Source organism: Equus asinus, chromosome 27 (genome assembly GCF_041296235.1).
Source record: "Equus asinus isolate D_3611 breed Donkey chromosome 27, EquAss-T2T_v2, whole genome shotgun sequence".
Classification (NCBI taxonomy): domain Eukaryota; kingdom Metazoa; phylum Chordata; class Mammalia; order Perissodactyla; family Equidae; genus Equus; species Equus asinus.
This window is the reverse complement of record NC_091816.1, coordinates 3071619-3087493: the sequence shown is the minus strand read 5'-3', so window position 1 is coordinate 3087493 and position 15875 is coordinate 3071619. Positions and strand designations below refer to the sequence as shown.

Sequence of the window (15875 nt, the reverse complement as noted above, 5' to 3'; positions counted from 1 at the left end):
CCTCGTCATTAAGTGGCGCATGACTGTGGTATTATACCTCACGGGGCCTACAAACAGGTTGAAGTGATTAAAAGATATTCCAGAAACAACAGTGATCAATATGGAATAGACTTGGCACCCACAGTTTAACATTCCATTGTACACGGAGTATGGTGGGGCTCACAGAAGGGGGGCCCTTGTCGGGGATCCCAGTGGCCTGGTATGGGACCTGCATTACACACACAGACACCAACACAAACATGAGCACAGACATCCCCACCCCAGCTCCCACACACTCTGACGCTGACACACCCCCACACAGACATGCATCCACACCCTGAAAAGACGTGCTCTTTGCACACCACGCAGGGATACGTTTCTTAAAAGTTCCTCTCCTGAAAGTAATGAGAAATGGACAAAAGCCCCGGGCTTCCTAAAGAAGTTTGGTGGCCCAAGAAGGCACTCGTGGCCGAATTTACAGCAGCTCATTACCCTTTTGCCCCATTCCAGCAGGTTTCATGTACCCCCCATAAGAAAATGCACTAAGTTCCTTGAAGGGTTGGGTTTTTTGAAGGAGTAGAGAGATGGTCACTGGAATTTCAGGTGAAGAAGAGAAGAGGCAAGCATAGGGGGTTTGTCCCAGAGTCCCGTGGTGCTCTCCGTGGACGTGCATTTATTCCCGTAAACAGATGCTGGTCTTTTTTTATGTACTCTGACTCGTTTTCAGCACAGGTCAAGTTCAAGTGCTCCATGCTGCCTGGACAGTGACAGGACCCTGAGGAAGTGCAGGTGGTTCTGATTAGGCCTAGAAGCACATGGCTTGTCCAATAGACAGCCCAACCCATTCCAAAGGTCTACGTTCCCGTCCTCTGGGTCCAAGTTTCATTCCTGATGGAATGTAGCATCCCGGTTCAAAGGCAAAATCTTTGATTCCTTCTTCCCATCCACCCTGCTCACAAAAAGTCGTAAGGGAAAAAGGCTGGCTTGGAACAGAGGCCCTAGTGGTTTGTTTGGACATCACCCGGCCTTTGTAAATCAACATTTTAATGAGTTAAGAGCACATGAATCAGAAACACAAGGGTCACATTTCCTGGGAAATACGTGGGGCCAGGGTGCAAAATGCGCTCTGAATTTAGCTTAATCCAAAATCAGGAGGTAGGCCAAGCCCTGTCAAGTCTCCTTTGTCCCGATGTTTGGCCCAGCAACCATGAACCCCAGCTGGTCAGAACGGAGCCGGAGCTCACAGCCCTGAATTCTTGCGGCCACTCATGACGGCCGCCAGCCTGCCCGCCTGCGGGGAGCCCACGCCCGGCTCCACACACAGAGCAGCAGAAAGCAGCAAGCCCAGGGCCCCCTCGGCAGGCGCAGCACGAGGCAGGCGATAATGAGAACAATGAAAGGGTCTGACGTGGAAATTTCAGTAGGAAACAAGCAATTACATGAGAACAAACATTCCCAACGCCACTCACAATTATCCGAACACATTACAGTGATTATTAAAATGATAGCAACAAATTTAAACCCGGAGCCGTCTGCGCTTTGAAAAGACTCCTCCGGGGGTGTAGCGGTGACCGCCCTGGGCGCATGTGTGACCGTATGTGCGTGTGCACAGACGTGTGTGTGCCTTTCGAAACACATGCATTTCATTTGACTTCATTTAAAGCTGGATCTCTTTTGCCTGCAGTTGAAACCACTTCTCCTGAACAAACATATTTCCATCTACCAGGAAACAGTGAGTCAGAGGAGAGGCGAGGATTTTCCCCGGACCTGCTGTAGGTTCAGTGTGAGGATTCCTGGAAAATGTTCAGACCTGGAGAGAACAGGCCCCCGGTGTACAGCTGTGCTCTGCAGCCGGGGCTAGAGGTAGCATCACAATAAGTAAGGTCTAGGACAGAAACATTTTGCTAGGAGTCAAACTGACTGGGACATACCAGCTGTCCTTCTTTTCATCAAGATTCACAGCACAGAGAAGCCAGTTCCTAGGGTTTGAAAGTTGAGTTCTTTCTCCTCCTCCCGCTCCACAGGGGCCTTTGGGGCCCCCAGGCCTGGCCCAGGTCAGGGCCTGACTTGCCATGCTGGAGGGGTGTACTGCTGCTAGAAGTCACCAAGCAACCTGCCAGGACGAGCAGCCAAATTTAGATCCCCCTTGGCCTCAGCTGCCAGCCTTGGGAGGGAGTGCTGACCCCGGAGGAATCCAGTTAACTCTGTGGAACTCACCCTCGCTGTCCCCGGGCCACAGTATGAAATAGGCACCTGGGTTTGGACATGTGACACCTTTATTCCTTCAGAGTATGGGCTTAATCTTCTAGGTAAAGAGGCAAAATTACCCGGACCTGCATCAACTCTCCAGAGAACTAGACAGCTACAATGGAAACTGGGGCCCTTAAACCAGCTCCCAGCCCCAATCCATTCCCAGATACAAATAGCAACCGTGGATGCTGGTATGAATTATTAATAAGTGCAACAGAGATGGGATCACGCACAAAGCTCTCGAGCAAGGTCTCCCCTTTTCCTTCTAATTCTCTTTTTTTGAAAGGAAATAGAATCTGCAGTTCTGGGTTTTGATTGCTTTAAGTCCTGACATGCAAGGAATCTCAGAGAAGCCCTGGCCGGGATCCCACCTGGCTAGCCAGCGACCACGCTTCCCGAGCACACACGGTTCTAGGGCCCGGGACGCAGGCACTGCAAGCAAGGCAGAAGGTAAAAGCTTTTCCTTGGCGCTCACAACTGCCCACCGGGGAGCTTAGCTCAAATCTCCAGGACAGGACCATGAGAACTCGGAATCCTTTGCCCCAACCTCCATCCGCCAATTCTGGTGCTCAGGTGAGGGGACGGTCATCCTAATTAAAACCACGTGGTGGGGTTTCGGCTGTGGAAAATTGCTGGAGCCTCTCTCCTTCCTCGCACCTCCTCTCTCCTTAAACACACACATGCAACTTTCTCTCCCTTTATTTAAGCAAACAACTGAGAGACCATGATCAAGTGCAGCCCCTTCTTATCTAAATAGTCCCCAGATGTATAAAGACACAGGAGCTTTTTGCTTCTATTTGGAGCTTGTTCTGGGACCCATCTTCTCCAAACCTACAAAAAGCAGCCTTCGTCGGCCTTCACTCACAGAACTCCTAATGCCTGGTGCCCCAGTAAATCAGCCCTGCTCAGCAGGCTGTCCTCAATTTATCAGAGGTGGGATTTCCCCTCCCCAAACTTCAGTTTTTCCCCCTTTTCTTGGCCTCTCCCATAACCTGAGCTTGAAACTGCACAGATGTGAACAAATGGAACATGAAAAGTTCCAATTCTGTTGTCAGATTCTGATCTTACTTTAGTAGTCGAGGTGAGTACCGCCAGTTGGTTAATGCCAACAACCCCTGGTGGTCCCGGGCTGGGGGCTGGGGAAGGTCAGTGAAGGGCAGAGGCTGGATTGCTAATGGTTTGCTGAGGAAGAAAAAAAGAAAAGGGTCTCTGAGTTTCTGGAATAAGTGAAGTCTCAGGAAAGAGTCAACCCTCAGGGCCTGGGACCAAAGGGAAAATTAAGGAGTGTGTCGAGCGGATTACCCCCCAGCTTTAGGTTTCTAATCATGATTCTCCCACAGTTTGATTTTCTTTCCAACCAAGGTATGGCTAATATTTTGAGTCCCAAGGAGATAGGCTCTACACGGGGATCCCAGAGATGGCATTATGACAGCACAGAACAAGGACATTACTGAGCCCTGGCGGCCCTTTCCACTTCCCCTTAGAGCCTCGCTACTGAAAGTACACTCTGCAGACCAGCAGTGTCAGCCTCTCCCCTCACCCGGGAGCCCACTGGAAATGCAGAGCTCCAGCCCCACCTCAGACCTGCCCACTCAGAATCTGCATTTTACCAAGGCCTCCAGGTAACTCCCATGCATATTACAGTTTGAGACACACTCCTTGGAGAGACAGATGTACCCAGGTATAAAGGAAAGAGTTAGGCTCATTCCCTCCCACGTGTATATAAATTACATCTTTTATTAACTAACACCTGGTAAGAATAACTCACAGAACTTCAGAAAGAGCTACAGCAATATGAACTGTGTAGGTAGCAGAAAGGGAGATACCAAAGTAACCTACTGCCTCTCCTCCCCAGGCCTCTGATGTTCTACTGGAGTGTTTTGCAAAGTAAGATCCAGTGGGCTGCTGGCATCTGGAACACCTAGGCTGTTGCTTCAAAGTTCAGATTCTAGGGCCCCGTGGCAAATCTTCCAACCAAATTTCCAGGGGTGGAAGCCAGAAACTGCATGTTAGCAAGCTTCCCTAGGTGATACATGCTAAAATTTAAGAATGACTCTCCCTGTTTCCTCTGAGACCTAAGGGATGATTGGTACAGATTTCTCTTCCTCAGGAGTGAAAGGGAATTGCTGGCACGCCTAGATCCATTGTGGGGAGATGGCCTTAGAAGTAAGACCAAGTGACTTGAATAACATTGTGGCCCCAGTCTCTTTCCACCTTGTGTAGGAGAGCATCTGTATAATTCCTTGAAGAGGTGTGGATGCTACAGAGCTTGAGGGCAAGGCTGCTGTTCTTGGAGCTGCCAGTATCACTTAGGCACAAGGCTCAAGCAGTCCTGATCCCTGGGATCCCAAACTCCAGGGTGACTCCAGCAGCACAAGCTGAGAGGCCTTTGGACACACTTCATCATCTGATTTATTTTTAAAAATTTCAAAAGATCAAGCGGAAATTATGGGTCATGGTGGTGGGGCTTCAGTGGGGTGACAATGACATCCACCCCCAGCCTAAAAGAGATATCCCTTCCTCTTAACCACAGGGGAACTAAAAGGAACTGCCAATGTTTTCCCCGGCTGGGCGAGCACATCGCTAGTTCACCAGTCAGGTACTAGTATGGGAAAATCTCTTGATACTGGAGCAGGCTTTAATGGACTTTTTACAAGTCCTCATACCATGCCTGAAAAATGGTGTCTCTGTGCTTAGGTGTGGTTTGGGGTGTCTTGGGAATATTTGCTCATTTCTGGGTAAAACTGCCAGTTGTCTGAGGTTTGGAGGTGCCTTGTTAATCAGGGAATGACATCAACTGAAGTTGTCACTCTAATTGTTTACAGAATTAAAAGTCACACTGAAGAATTCCTTAGGCAAGAAGCATGTAGCCTAATATGAAACAGCTTGGGCCTGGCGCGTGCCAGACTCTGGGGCCAAAGGGAAGCTCAGAAGCGGTAATTCAGACATTGTTCCCACATGACTAGGACTTGGGAGCCCTGGGTTCCAGTTCCAGCAAGGCCATGGACCTGGGATTCCCAAACTCCTCAGGAAATCCTAGTCACCTCCCATCTTAGCTTCTCCACCTGTAAATGAAAGGGAAAATCTGGTCTCCTCTAAGGTCTCATGTGGGTCTAAGACTCCAGATACCAGAAAGTTTTCAAATTTTAGTTGGAAATTTTAACATTGAATTGGCCGGAGGGGAAAGAGCATCTGACACCAAAAACACGGACAAGAAAACATGGCAGATTAAAAAACACATTCTTGTAGAACAAGTATTTAACCTTCTCTCTGATCTGCAACGTACACAGCCAGGAGAACCACTTCTGGAAGTTATTCACGGCAGCAGATGTGAATGTGGGCTGGGGTGAGGGCAGCCTGCGGGGCCTCGCAGCTGCTCCTCCGGCCTCCCAGGGCCCAGTTACATTTGAAAGCTATTTTTAAACTGGGACCAGAAGACATCACTGAAAAAATACAAGATGGGGGGATGTGTGCAGTGGAAGAGAGTGAGGGAAGTATCATCGGGGAGAAAAAGTCACAACACACATGGTCATTGAATAATTGAGTGATTTTAGTCAAGTGAATATTGATACATGGCAGGAAAAGCATGAAAATAAAATGAACACATACGGGAATGACTATTAACATAAGTGATAACATCACAACATCTGGTAAAATGCAGTTAAAAAAACAACACAAACGAAATGGAATGTAAAACATTTTCACAGTATTCAAAGCTTCTGTAAAAGATTTAGACTCTAAAAGAGGAGTGCTACAAGAAGGAACTAGAGGCAAGGGCAATTTCGTCTGTGTCCACATATCTGCTGGTGGCAGGTCACAATGGCCAGTGCAGGTTCCACAGAGTTACCTAAGGTGTACTTCTAAACCACATCGTCTGGCCCCACCCCATCTGTGGCGCTCCCACAGAGCGACTGCTCAGGTGGTGTCGGAGGAGAAGGCAGAGTCTAGGTGCGGGCAGTGGGGTGTCTGTAATTTCCGGATCCAAAGGAAAACAGGAGCTCTCACTGGATTCTGCCTTAGGGAGACCTTGGTGCTAGTTCACCGCACCAAGAGCCAAGGGTTACACAGGATATTCCAAAAGTAAAGTGTTCTTAGAATTCTCACCTCACTTTCTATCTTCTAAGATAACGACTACTGCTCTTCAAAGATTTAGCCGAGTTCTGCCAATGACCTCACCGGATTCTACCCAGAATGATTATTCTAAATCTTTACAAATACGACCTTTGCACTAGCAATAATTACCAAATCACATACAGACCTCCGCTTTGGAAATCAAGGACAAAGCAATGAGTCTGCACATTGGTTTTGTGATATCCTTTGTTGAGAAAAACAAAGGTTTGTGATAAAAATGCAGCTTTGTGCCCTGAAACTGCTAGAGTGCAAGAGACAAAGCTGGTGTGTCTCAAGTCCACAGTGAAACTCCAGGTCCAGGGGCTCCGTGGTTGGGGTAAAGCTGCAGCTGCAATTCACATTTCCAACTGATTTTCAATCTTTCTGAAAACGTCACTTCCTGCCTGAGAATTCCCATTTAGAGAGTTGCTCAGCATGGCCGCCTCTCTGCCATGTCTTTCTGCGTAACTGCCAGTACCCCACATCAACCCCTCCCCTCAGGCCCCGGCCTGGGACAGAGGGCTCTGTGGCAGGGTGCACTCTGTCCAACGAGCAGATACACACGAGCACTGAGCTCTCGAGTTAATCGACCAAAACTAAGACCCAGATCCAGGCGCCCATGAAATCACTCTGAATTTCAGTTGACAATATGAAAGTGGAATATTTCTAATTAACTAATATACATACATTTTTTAAAAATCATCCAAAATTACAGGCAAATCACTGAAGATCCCCAACACTTTATGATTAAAGGGCAGAGAGAACCAAAAAACGTGTTAAAATGATGGGCTCACTAATTGTGAGAAGTTAATTGTATCAGGATAACCCTCAGGCAGGTAATGAAGTTGGCAGGCTGATTTTCAGACTGGGGTCTTAGGAAGTTAACAGAATCTTCCACTGTTTCCGCGTCAGGCTGGGGCCAGAGGTGACACTTTCCAGCCTCACTGTGGCATCCGGGCTGGGTATAAACACTCGCCCAGAGGGACAGTCACTAAAGTCCTCTAGATGTTACAGAGAATTAAGAATCAGGCTCGGGGAAGAAATTAACATTAATTTTTTAGAATTACTTCCTATACTACACATTGAACAGGGGAGCAAAGTTGCATAAGTGAACAGGTTTATGTGCATCGCTCACTAACCACGAGGGCTTTGAGAAATACTCAGGGCACTGGGGAACTGCAGGCATGTTCTGCCTTTGGAACTCTCTCCTTGGATGGGGACACTTGTAGCTCAACTTTCCCTCTGCAGAAATGAAAAAAAGATTTTTTTTTTAAGTGCAGGAGAACAGGCAGGAAGGCTGCTCTGAGTTGCTTTGATCTAAAGGCAATGAAGTTAAAGGAATCCATTTCTTCACAGGAAAGAAAAGAAGGGGAAGCACTGTGAGTTTTGATTAGCATTGTGTTGGGTCCAGGGCAGCCCCGAACTCCTCAGCAACAAGGACCACACAGCTATGCCACCAGGCGTGTCCACCTCCCACCCAAAACGCCTAATGAGAGAACAGCTCTGCTAGAAGGCAGCCTTGCAGGCACCAGAGACCTTGGTCTTAGTTACACCTTTCAAACGCTCAGTGTAGACTTTCTCTAAAACCTTGAAAAGTAAGTGGGGTTTTTGTTGTTGTTCTTTAAAAAAATATGTGAAATGAACAAACAGATGAAATTAGAATACTAAGCTTTTCACCCAATTACAATTCACCCTGACTAGCAATTTGCTGGACTGTTCTAAACTTTTTTCTTTTTTTCTTCTTTAACTATGTTTTCTGAAAACCACTAATGGTTGCCTCTCGGTCTGAAAGTCATCCTCTCTCTCATGCTGTGGGTTTGCTGCCCGCCGTGTTTCTTTCCCCTCACACAAAGGCAGGCGCGTGCCGCCCTGCCAATGCCTGGAGATTAGATCATGCATGGAGCTGATGTTAACTGCCACTTACAGGGCCCCCGAGACTGGCTGATCGTATCCAGAGACAGCCATGTGGAAGGCAGGGCAGCACGACCACCCCACTGTCCCTCTGACACTCTACTTGCACTTTGCTTCCCTGCACCCATGACTTTCCAGAACTGATCTTAGGTTGTAAGCATGGTGCGTGTGTTTCTGTCTAAAGGAGACAGAAAGAGAAATTACTCTGGAACTGAAAGCAACGTGTCTTACCCATAGTCAGAATTTTCTAGTTCCAAAGGCATAGATTACCTGATCCACAAGCAATTCGTATTGACAAAGAAAGTTGCAGAATTTCATTTTTGCTGCTCTCACTTTTTGCCAATCCCCTTTGTTTGCCAGCAACATTTTCTTTTCTAGTGACTGTGTCTCTGGTCGAAATGGTTTTGCACCTCCTTTTACTGAGTAACATGCTGTTCCACACTGCAGATTTTAAGAGGCTTCCTAATCTAACCGGTTTTCTTTACCTGGGCGTGCGGCTTTAAATACTGGCTGGACTGGGGTCTGGAGTGCGGCTATGGGGGGGAAGGAGTGGGACAGTGCAAGAGGGAAGCCAACTGGATTACAAGGTCCTCTGGCAACAGGAAGAGCAGTGAGTGTGAACCACTGCGGTTCCAGGAGGTCTGCTCAGCCCCCACCCTCACCCCAACCCACGGCTCCCTCCCCAACCTGCCCGTGAGAATCACTTAAAGACTGACTGAAAAGTGGGACATTCATGATTTTTCATTTTCTTCATGAAGTTCTTGAATTCCTTGTTTTTCTTGTCCCACTTGTGGATTGCCGTCAGCAAGTACTGGCTCTTCACTTTGCGGCCCATGATGAGAAAATTGTGGCTGAGGTTGTCCAGCTGGTGGCAGGGGCAGTCGGCCCCATTCTTCAGGTACAGGACGAGCTTCTTCAGTTCCTTCTTCTTGATGGGCCCCAACTTCAGGGGCTTCTTCTTCTTGGGGACAATCTTTTTGTCACCATTTTCTTTTTTCACTTCTTTTATTTTCATCCTCAGTGCTAGAGATGGGGAGGGGAGGGTGGGGAAAGGAGAGAAGGGAGAGAGAAAGCATTTTAGAACACAGCTTTTCATCTAAAACAATAACCCACATTTATGGCTGAAGAGGAGGATGAAATGAAAGGCAAACAGCAAGTAAAAGAAGGCGGCAGCTTTATAGGTAAGAACCAAGGTCTCCATTAATCTTCATGTACTGACTCTACCCCTAGTTTTGTGGTGTCTAATAGTTGCCATGGAGTGCCACGAGACTGTCAAATAAATTTTCAAAACTAAATTGTATTTCACTTTTTAAAAACTCAGTGACTCAGAACATCATACAATGCTTTAAGAGAAGGGGATCATAGGATCCAATATAATCTATATAATCGAATGCTATAGACCTCAGCACTAAAAGAAAAAACTTACCCTGAGGTTTTTTTTGTTTTAAGAGAAAGTTATTGATTTAGTTTTTTAACATCAAAAGGTCCTAAAATTCCTTGAAAGTTGGGCCCTGGAAATAAGAAAGGCAGAACCTATGTGTGCACACTCGGCAAGGGGAAGTTCAAGGGCGATGCAACTTGTCGTGCTTGTCAAACATCACTGTCCAACTTTCACACTGGAGAAGTAGGGGTGCTGACCACGGGGCCTCTAGGAGGTTCTGACAGCAGGTACTGCTAGTGTTCCGTCAACCACTAATCAACCACCAATGGGCACCACTGATGTTCTAGCCACTGAGTAGACCCACACAGAACCAAACTCAACTCTGACTTCTTGACAGATCAGAGCAGTGAAGTCCCGACAGATAAACCCAGGTGCTGATCTCTCCTCATACCCGATATGGTACATGGGCTTCTGTTCTCAGCACAGCTCCCTGCAGAAAGGGAAAACCAGCCATCCACCAACTCTGCCTTCTCTTTTCTGTGTCTCTACAGACTGTGAGTTAATATTATTTTTTAACACATAGACCACATATTTTAATGATGGCTACGACAAAGTCTACTGATGAAGATAAATTAGTGCGGAGGCATTCTACATGCTGTAAACCCACTAAACAAATGGTGTCACTGTTACAATCAACTTCCCTCTAAGATGGGCCATCCCCAGATATTTCCAAAGGAGGTGGAAATCATTTTCTAGACGCTAGTCGCCAAATAATTTGTACATCCTCTGAATTCAAAATTACCAAGCCCCAAAGCTTCCACCCACACTCTCTGAAAAAAGGCTTGAATCTGAACTAAATAACAGTAACTAAGAATCATGAAAGCACAGGGCATGCCAGGAAGCGTGCTGAGTCTTCTCCATGTGTTTCCTCAGTTAAACCTGACAACTCCGTGAAGAAGGAACGGTTCTTTTCCCCATTTAACAGATGAGAAAGCTGAGGCATAAGGGGTTAAGTTTACTCGCCCAAAGGGGCTAATCCTAAAGTCAACCCAAGTCTGAACACGCACTTTTAATCACCATGCTGTCCGTGCTGACTCTACAGCTGCAAAATTCTTTATAATGAACCCAAAATTTAGAGTACTGACTCAACGGACCAAGAAAATAGGGAGGAGGAGCTCAGACTCGCTTCCTCGTTTCACCTACATTTCAAAAAGACTTTACTTATGAAACGGGAGAAGAGGTCCTTCTGGTTGAAAGAGACGACTCTGGCAAAGGAAAAATTGCATTTGAGAAGGCTCTATTATTTAATATTTAGTTGATTAGAAGACACACCCTTGGCCAACCAACCCAAGAATAAGGAGGAGGGGAAAAAATTCCTAGGAACAAATCTTTAATGAATGCATCAAAGTCAGTAAATTAAACACACCCCCACTGCTTTCTTTTTCTTACAAAAAGAGTTCCAGATCCTGCAGCCAACTTAACCCCATCTAATACCCTAGGCCTGGTACACCTTAGGAAATGCCTCACTCCCAAGGGTGGCAGAAGGTTCAGGAACTGGGCACTAAGCAGCAGAATGCTCCTGCTGAGGATTGACACTGACCTCTCAGGCTGGTCCAGGCTTCCCAGCACCCATGGGAGTGGGGTGAGCACAGCTTCTCAAGGAGTTCCTCTCTAACTCTCCCCCGACCCTGAACCAGCCATTGCTCAGCACTTCTGACTATGCTTGACCCCCACCCCCACCGCAGACAGAGCACAGTGGGATCAGCAGGTGGGAGCGCAGTGAATAGAAAGCAGCGGAAACCACCCCTCCAGGACCTCAGCCCAGACATGCCCAGACAGGCCCACACCTGCTTCAGCTTTCCTTGTTGGCTTACAACCTTGCACCTGGGGTTCACTTGAGAAAAGACTTCAGCTGTCCTAGTCTGCGGCTTGCTGAATGAGAAAGTTCTCAGTGAGGTTGAGTGGGGCACCTGCAAGAGGAGACTCCCCGCCCAGGCTGAGACAAACTCAAGTCTCCCTCTCTCCTTTCCTTCTGCAAAACGGGGCAAATGGATTGCGGGAAACCACTCATCAAAGAAAGGCAACCAAGAGCATTGGGGAGAGGCAAGGCAAGAAGGACAATTTTGCTCCTTTCACAAGACCCTCCAAGAAGTGGCCCCACAGGGTAAGATGAGTCCCAAGCTACCTCCCAAAGTCTAAGGCTGGGAACCAAGTGTAGCTATGGGAGCGATCAGTAACATCACAGGAGAGACAAATGCACGCCCAAGCTGACAATGCAAGCACACTCTTTTCTGCAGAGAAGGGAGCCATCATTTTCTGAGTCCTCACCACGCACCAGGCACTGTCTATGAGCACAGGATAGGAGCTCTGCGATGGCTCCTGATTTTACGCTCGCAGCAATCACGTTAAGAAGGATCGTTACTATTTATTACAATCAAGGAGAAGGTCTCAGGTTAAGCAATGACAACGTGAGGCCAGTTTGTAAGAGAGAGAGTCAGGATTGGAACCCACATCTAACCCCAGAGACCACGCACGCTCTTTCCTACTCTATCATGACTGGGTTTAAAATGATATTGCTTCAATGGAAACTATTTCACTCTTTTGATTGTGTTGCTTTTAATCACAAGTCAAATCAAAAATTAATGTTCCTTTGCCATGACCGTGTAAAGGAATTTAGTTTACATAGGTGGGGGGACATCGAGGGGAGAGGGAAAATCCAATGATGGAAATGTGTTATGCATTAGACTCTTTATTTCTTGCCATTTGGCTCCCTTTCTTTTCTGAGGTGGGGAGAGTAGGGAAGGAGGAGGCACATATGGCCAGAAATTACTAACATCCCTCCATCTTTCGAGGGTTTATTTTAGGGGTGCAGATTACCGACAATGTTTGGATAGACGATTAGCCGGCCGAGGTTGATTTCCCCGTGCCTGTGGAAATGTGTGCAACCTCCCACCACGCCACATCCAGGGGCTGCTGGGACGGGGGTGGGTGTCGCAGGAGTAGCCTGGGACTGATCACCACTTCCTCTCCCCCACCCAGCCCCCACCATGCGGACACTGCCCGGACCCCAGGGATTTCGCCCAGGGACTGTGTTCACAGTTTGCAGTGCAAATGGTGGTGGTGAACAGGGAGGAGAAGCCTCAGGAGGCGGCAGCTGGGGCGACAGCGGGTGCGCTGGATGGAGTACTGGGTCCTGCGTTCTCACTGTGTGACCACAAAATCTGGTTCCGAGGTCCCCAGGTCTCAGTTTTCTGTCTGTAAAGTGTAGAGTGCAGTCTGCCTGCCGTCCTGGCAGTACTACTGTCCAGTGGGCCCATGCTGGGCAATAGTGGGAGCAGCCAAGCTCTTCTCCAGCACTAGCTCCACTCTGTGTTCCTTCTCTTCCCTCATCCCCCGACCTTCTCACCCTGGGAGACGAGGCTACACCGAGCTTGGGCCCCCGATCTCAGCTACCAGGAACAGGGACCCTGAACTAAAACAAAACAAAAGAGAAACAAAACACTTCTGGGTTTTTTCACCAACACTTAACATCCTCCAGGGGTAGAACATTATGCCCACCTCTCACCTTGCTGGTCACTGCCGGCAAGAATGCAGAGATGCAGAAACTGAAAACCCAAAACTTAAGGCTGCCATTAGGGGCTGTCTGCATCTGTCTCAACAACCTTACAATCAATAACCCCTTATGTCCAGGTAGACCCTTAAAGCTCCATTCCACATTCAGTCACCTGAACCATAATTTTTGCTCAGAAATTACAGTCCCTTGGTGGCCTCCCCAGGAGGCTTGGCCATATTTCTGAGGCTGAAATGAGAACGGGAAACATGTTACACTCATCCCAAAACCACCCTCTCTTCAAAACCATCTCCTCCTGACCGTCTTCCAATTACCTGGACAGGTGCTTGGATGTGAGGCAATCATCAGCCAAGGACCAGTCATTTATACAACCAATAATGTGGAGGGGCTGCGGGAATGCAAGGAGGATCTGACGGGGAAGGTGGAGAGGGGCTAAGGTGGTAATCAGATTGTGAGTCACCTGACTACAGGTCATAGTTACAGTGAAGAGTCAAGTACAGAGAAAAGAAGAGAATGAGGGACCCCAGAGAGCACCTTCCTCAGGAGGGGGAGAAGACTTACCATAAAAGTCATCAGAGGCACAGATGGAAAACCAGCCGGCCAGGTGTCTCAGGGAGCACAGGCGGGAGGCATTTCAAATGGAGGAAATGCTCCTCAGCCCCCAAGGCTGCAGAGTTTAAGAATGAGTGTGAGACTAGATCACTGGACTTGGCGATTCGGGGGCCACTGATGACCTGTGGGAGGCCAGGATCCCAAAGGGCGAGTGGGATGGGAAGGGAAAAGACAAGGTATGCCCAAGTTTCTGGAATGCTTGTGAAGAGTTACCAATGGCCACTTCTAGTCAAACATATTTGACTGAGCACAGACAATCACTTCTACTCCTTTCTGAAGTCAGTTTAAAATTATAGGAAAAAAAAGAAGTTATAAACACATGCAAGAAAACAAGAACATACCAACATTTAGCGCAAGAGAAAGCAAATGGACTGTGGAACCTGGCTCCACAGGGAGAAGAAAAGCTGAAACCTGGCTGCTGGCAGATAGGGATACCAGGAAGAAACGGGCTGACCCACACTGCAGGACCCAGAAGTGCTCACGAATTGGGGCCAGTGGGCACTTCTGAACTCCACTACAGAGACTGTATTAAACAGAGGAATTGGTAAAAAATCTGTATAAGAACACTCAGATCCACTATGCTGGGCCATAAAGCCAGGTGACTGGGCCTCAGCACCTCCAGCAGCAGCCAAGAGGTTTATTCTATACAGAAGATTTGAACCTTCGCTGGGCTTCACTACAGCAGTCTACCTAGCAAACAGTGAGACCCTCAGGCCTTAGGACACTACATTTACATCCCCCACTGAGGGGACTGAAGAGTTTCTAGCTAAAGAAACTAGGAGCCCAAAAGCGAAGACCTACAGCTCCCCCCAACAAAACTCTAAAATGAGGCCCAACAAATCACAGGCCATGCAAATACACAAAGAGCTTCCAGTGTAAGGCTTCACTCTTAAATTCAAATGGCCAGCCAAGGATCAGCAGGCATTTCAGGAAATTCTCTAAATGTGAAAACAGAGACCAAAACATACAAAACAAACAGATAAAAAGAACTCAGAGATAACAGAGACAAGGTAAGGAACATAAAAACCTTTTCACAAAGATAATATTAGCTAAGATACTGCATTCATAAAACCAGAACAGAAAGCTATTAAAAGGAATGTTCAGAGAACAGAAAGAGTATTTGGGAATTTAAAATGTAAAAGCAGAAGTAAAGAATGCAATACAAATGCTTTAAGATAAGGTGGGAAACTTTTCTGGAAAGCTGAACAAAATGATAAAAAAATGGGAAATAGGAGGAAGAAAGATAAGATATAGAATCAACCCAGGAGTTTCAACATCTGAGCAAGAGAGAACCAAGTAAAAGAAGGAGAAAATACCAAAGAAATAATACACGAAAATTTTCCAGAAATCAAGGCAATGAGTTCACAGATTAAATGGTGCCCAGTTCAATGAGTCAAGGATAAAGGGATAAAGAGAACTTTTAAAATCCTCTAGAGAAAAAGGAAGTATACATCTAGAAAAAGGGTCAGGCATCAGAATGGCACTGGACTCATCGACAGCAACACTAGAAGCTGGAAGATAATGGACCAGTGCCTTTAAAATCACCAGATTCCACACTGGGCCAAACCATCAGTGTGTGAGAGTAGAATAAAGACATCTTCAGACGTTCAAAGGTTAAAAAAGTTATCTTCCATATATCTTTTCTTTTTTTTATTTTATTGAGGTCACGTTGGTTTAAAACATGGTATAAATTTCAGGTGTACATCATGATATTTCAGCTTTTGTATAGACTACCTTGTGTTCAACACCAAAAGTGTAGTTTCCATGCATCACTGTACAAATGTGCCCCTTGACGCCTTCTGCTCTCCGCCTGCCCCCTTCCCCTCTGGGAGCCACCAATGTGTTCTCCGTATCCATGTGTTTATTATTTGTTTGTTTATCTTCCACATATAAGTGAAATCACACAGTATTCGACTTTCTCCACCTGACTTATTTCACTTAGCATAATACCCTCAAGGTCCATCCATGTTGTCACAAATGGCACGATTTTGTCTTTTTTATGGCTAAGGAGTATTCCATTGTGTAGATATACCACATCTTCCCATGTATCTTTTCTTAGAA

At 46.9% G+C, this 15875-nt stretch overlaps 1 protein-coding gene across 1 annotated transcript in view; it reads right to left on the bottom strand.

Annotated features, from left to right (window-relative positions):
* Positions 1 to 5761: 5761 nt before the first annotated feature.
* SFRP1 (secreted frizzled related protein 1) overlaps positions 5762 to 15875 on the bottom strand; it is a 45781-nt gene continuing 35667 nt past the window's right edge. The window contains exon 3 of the mRNA XM_014837754.3: positions 5762 to 9273. Coding sequence (XP_014693240.1) covers positions 8951 to 9273 — 323 coding nt within the window. The 3' untranslated portion in view covers positions 5762 to 8950. The remainder of the gene's footprint in view (positions 9274 to 15875) is intronic.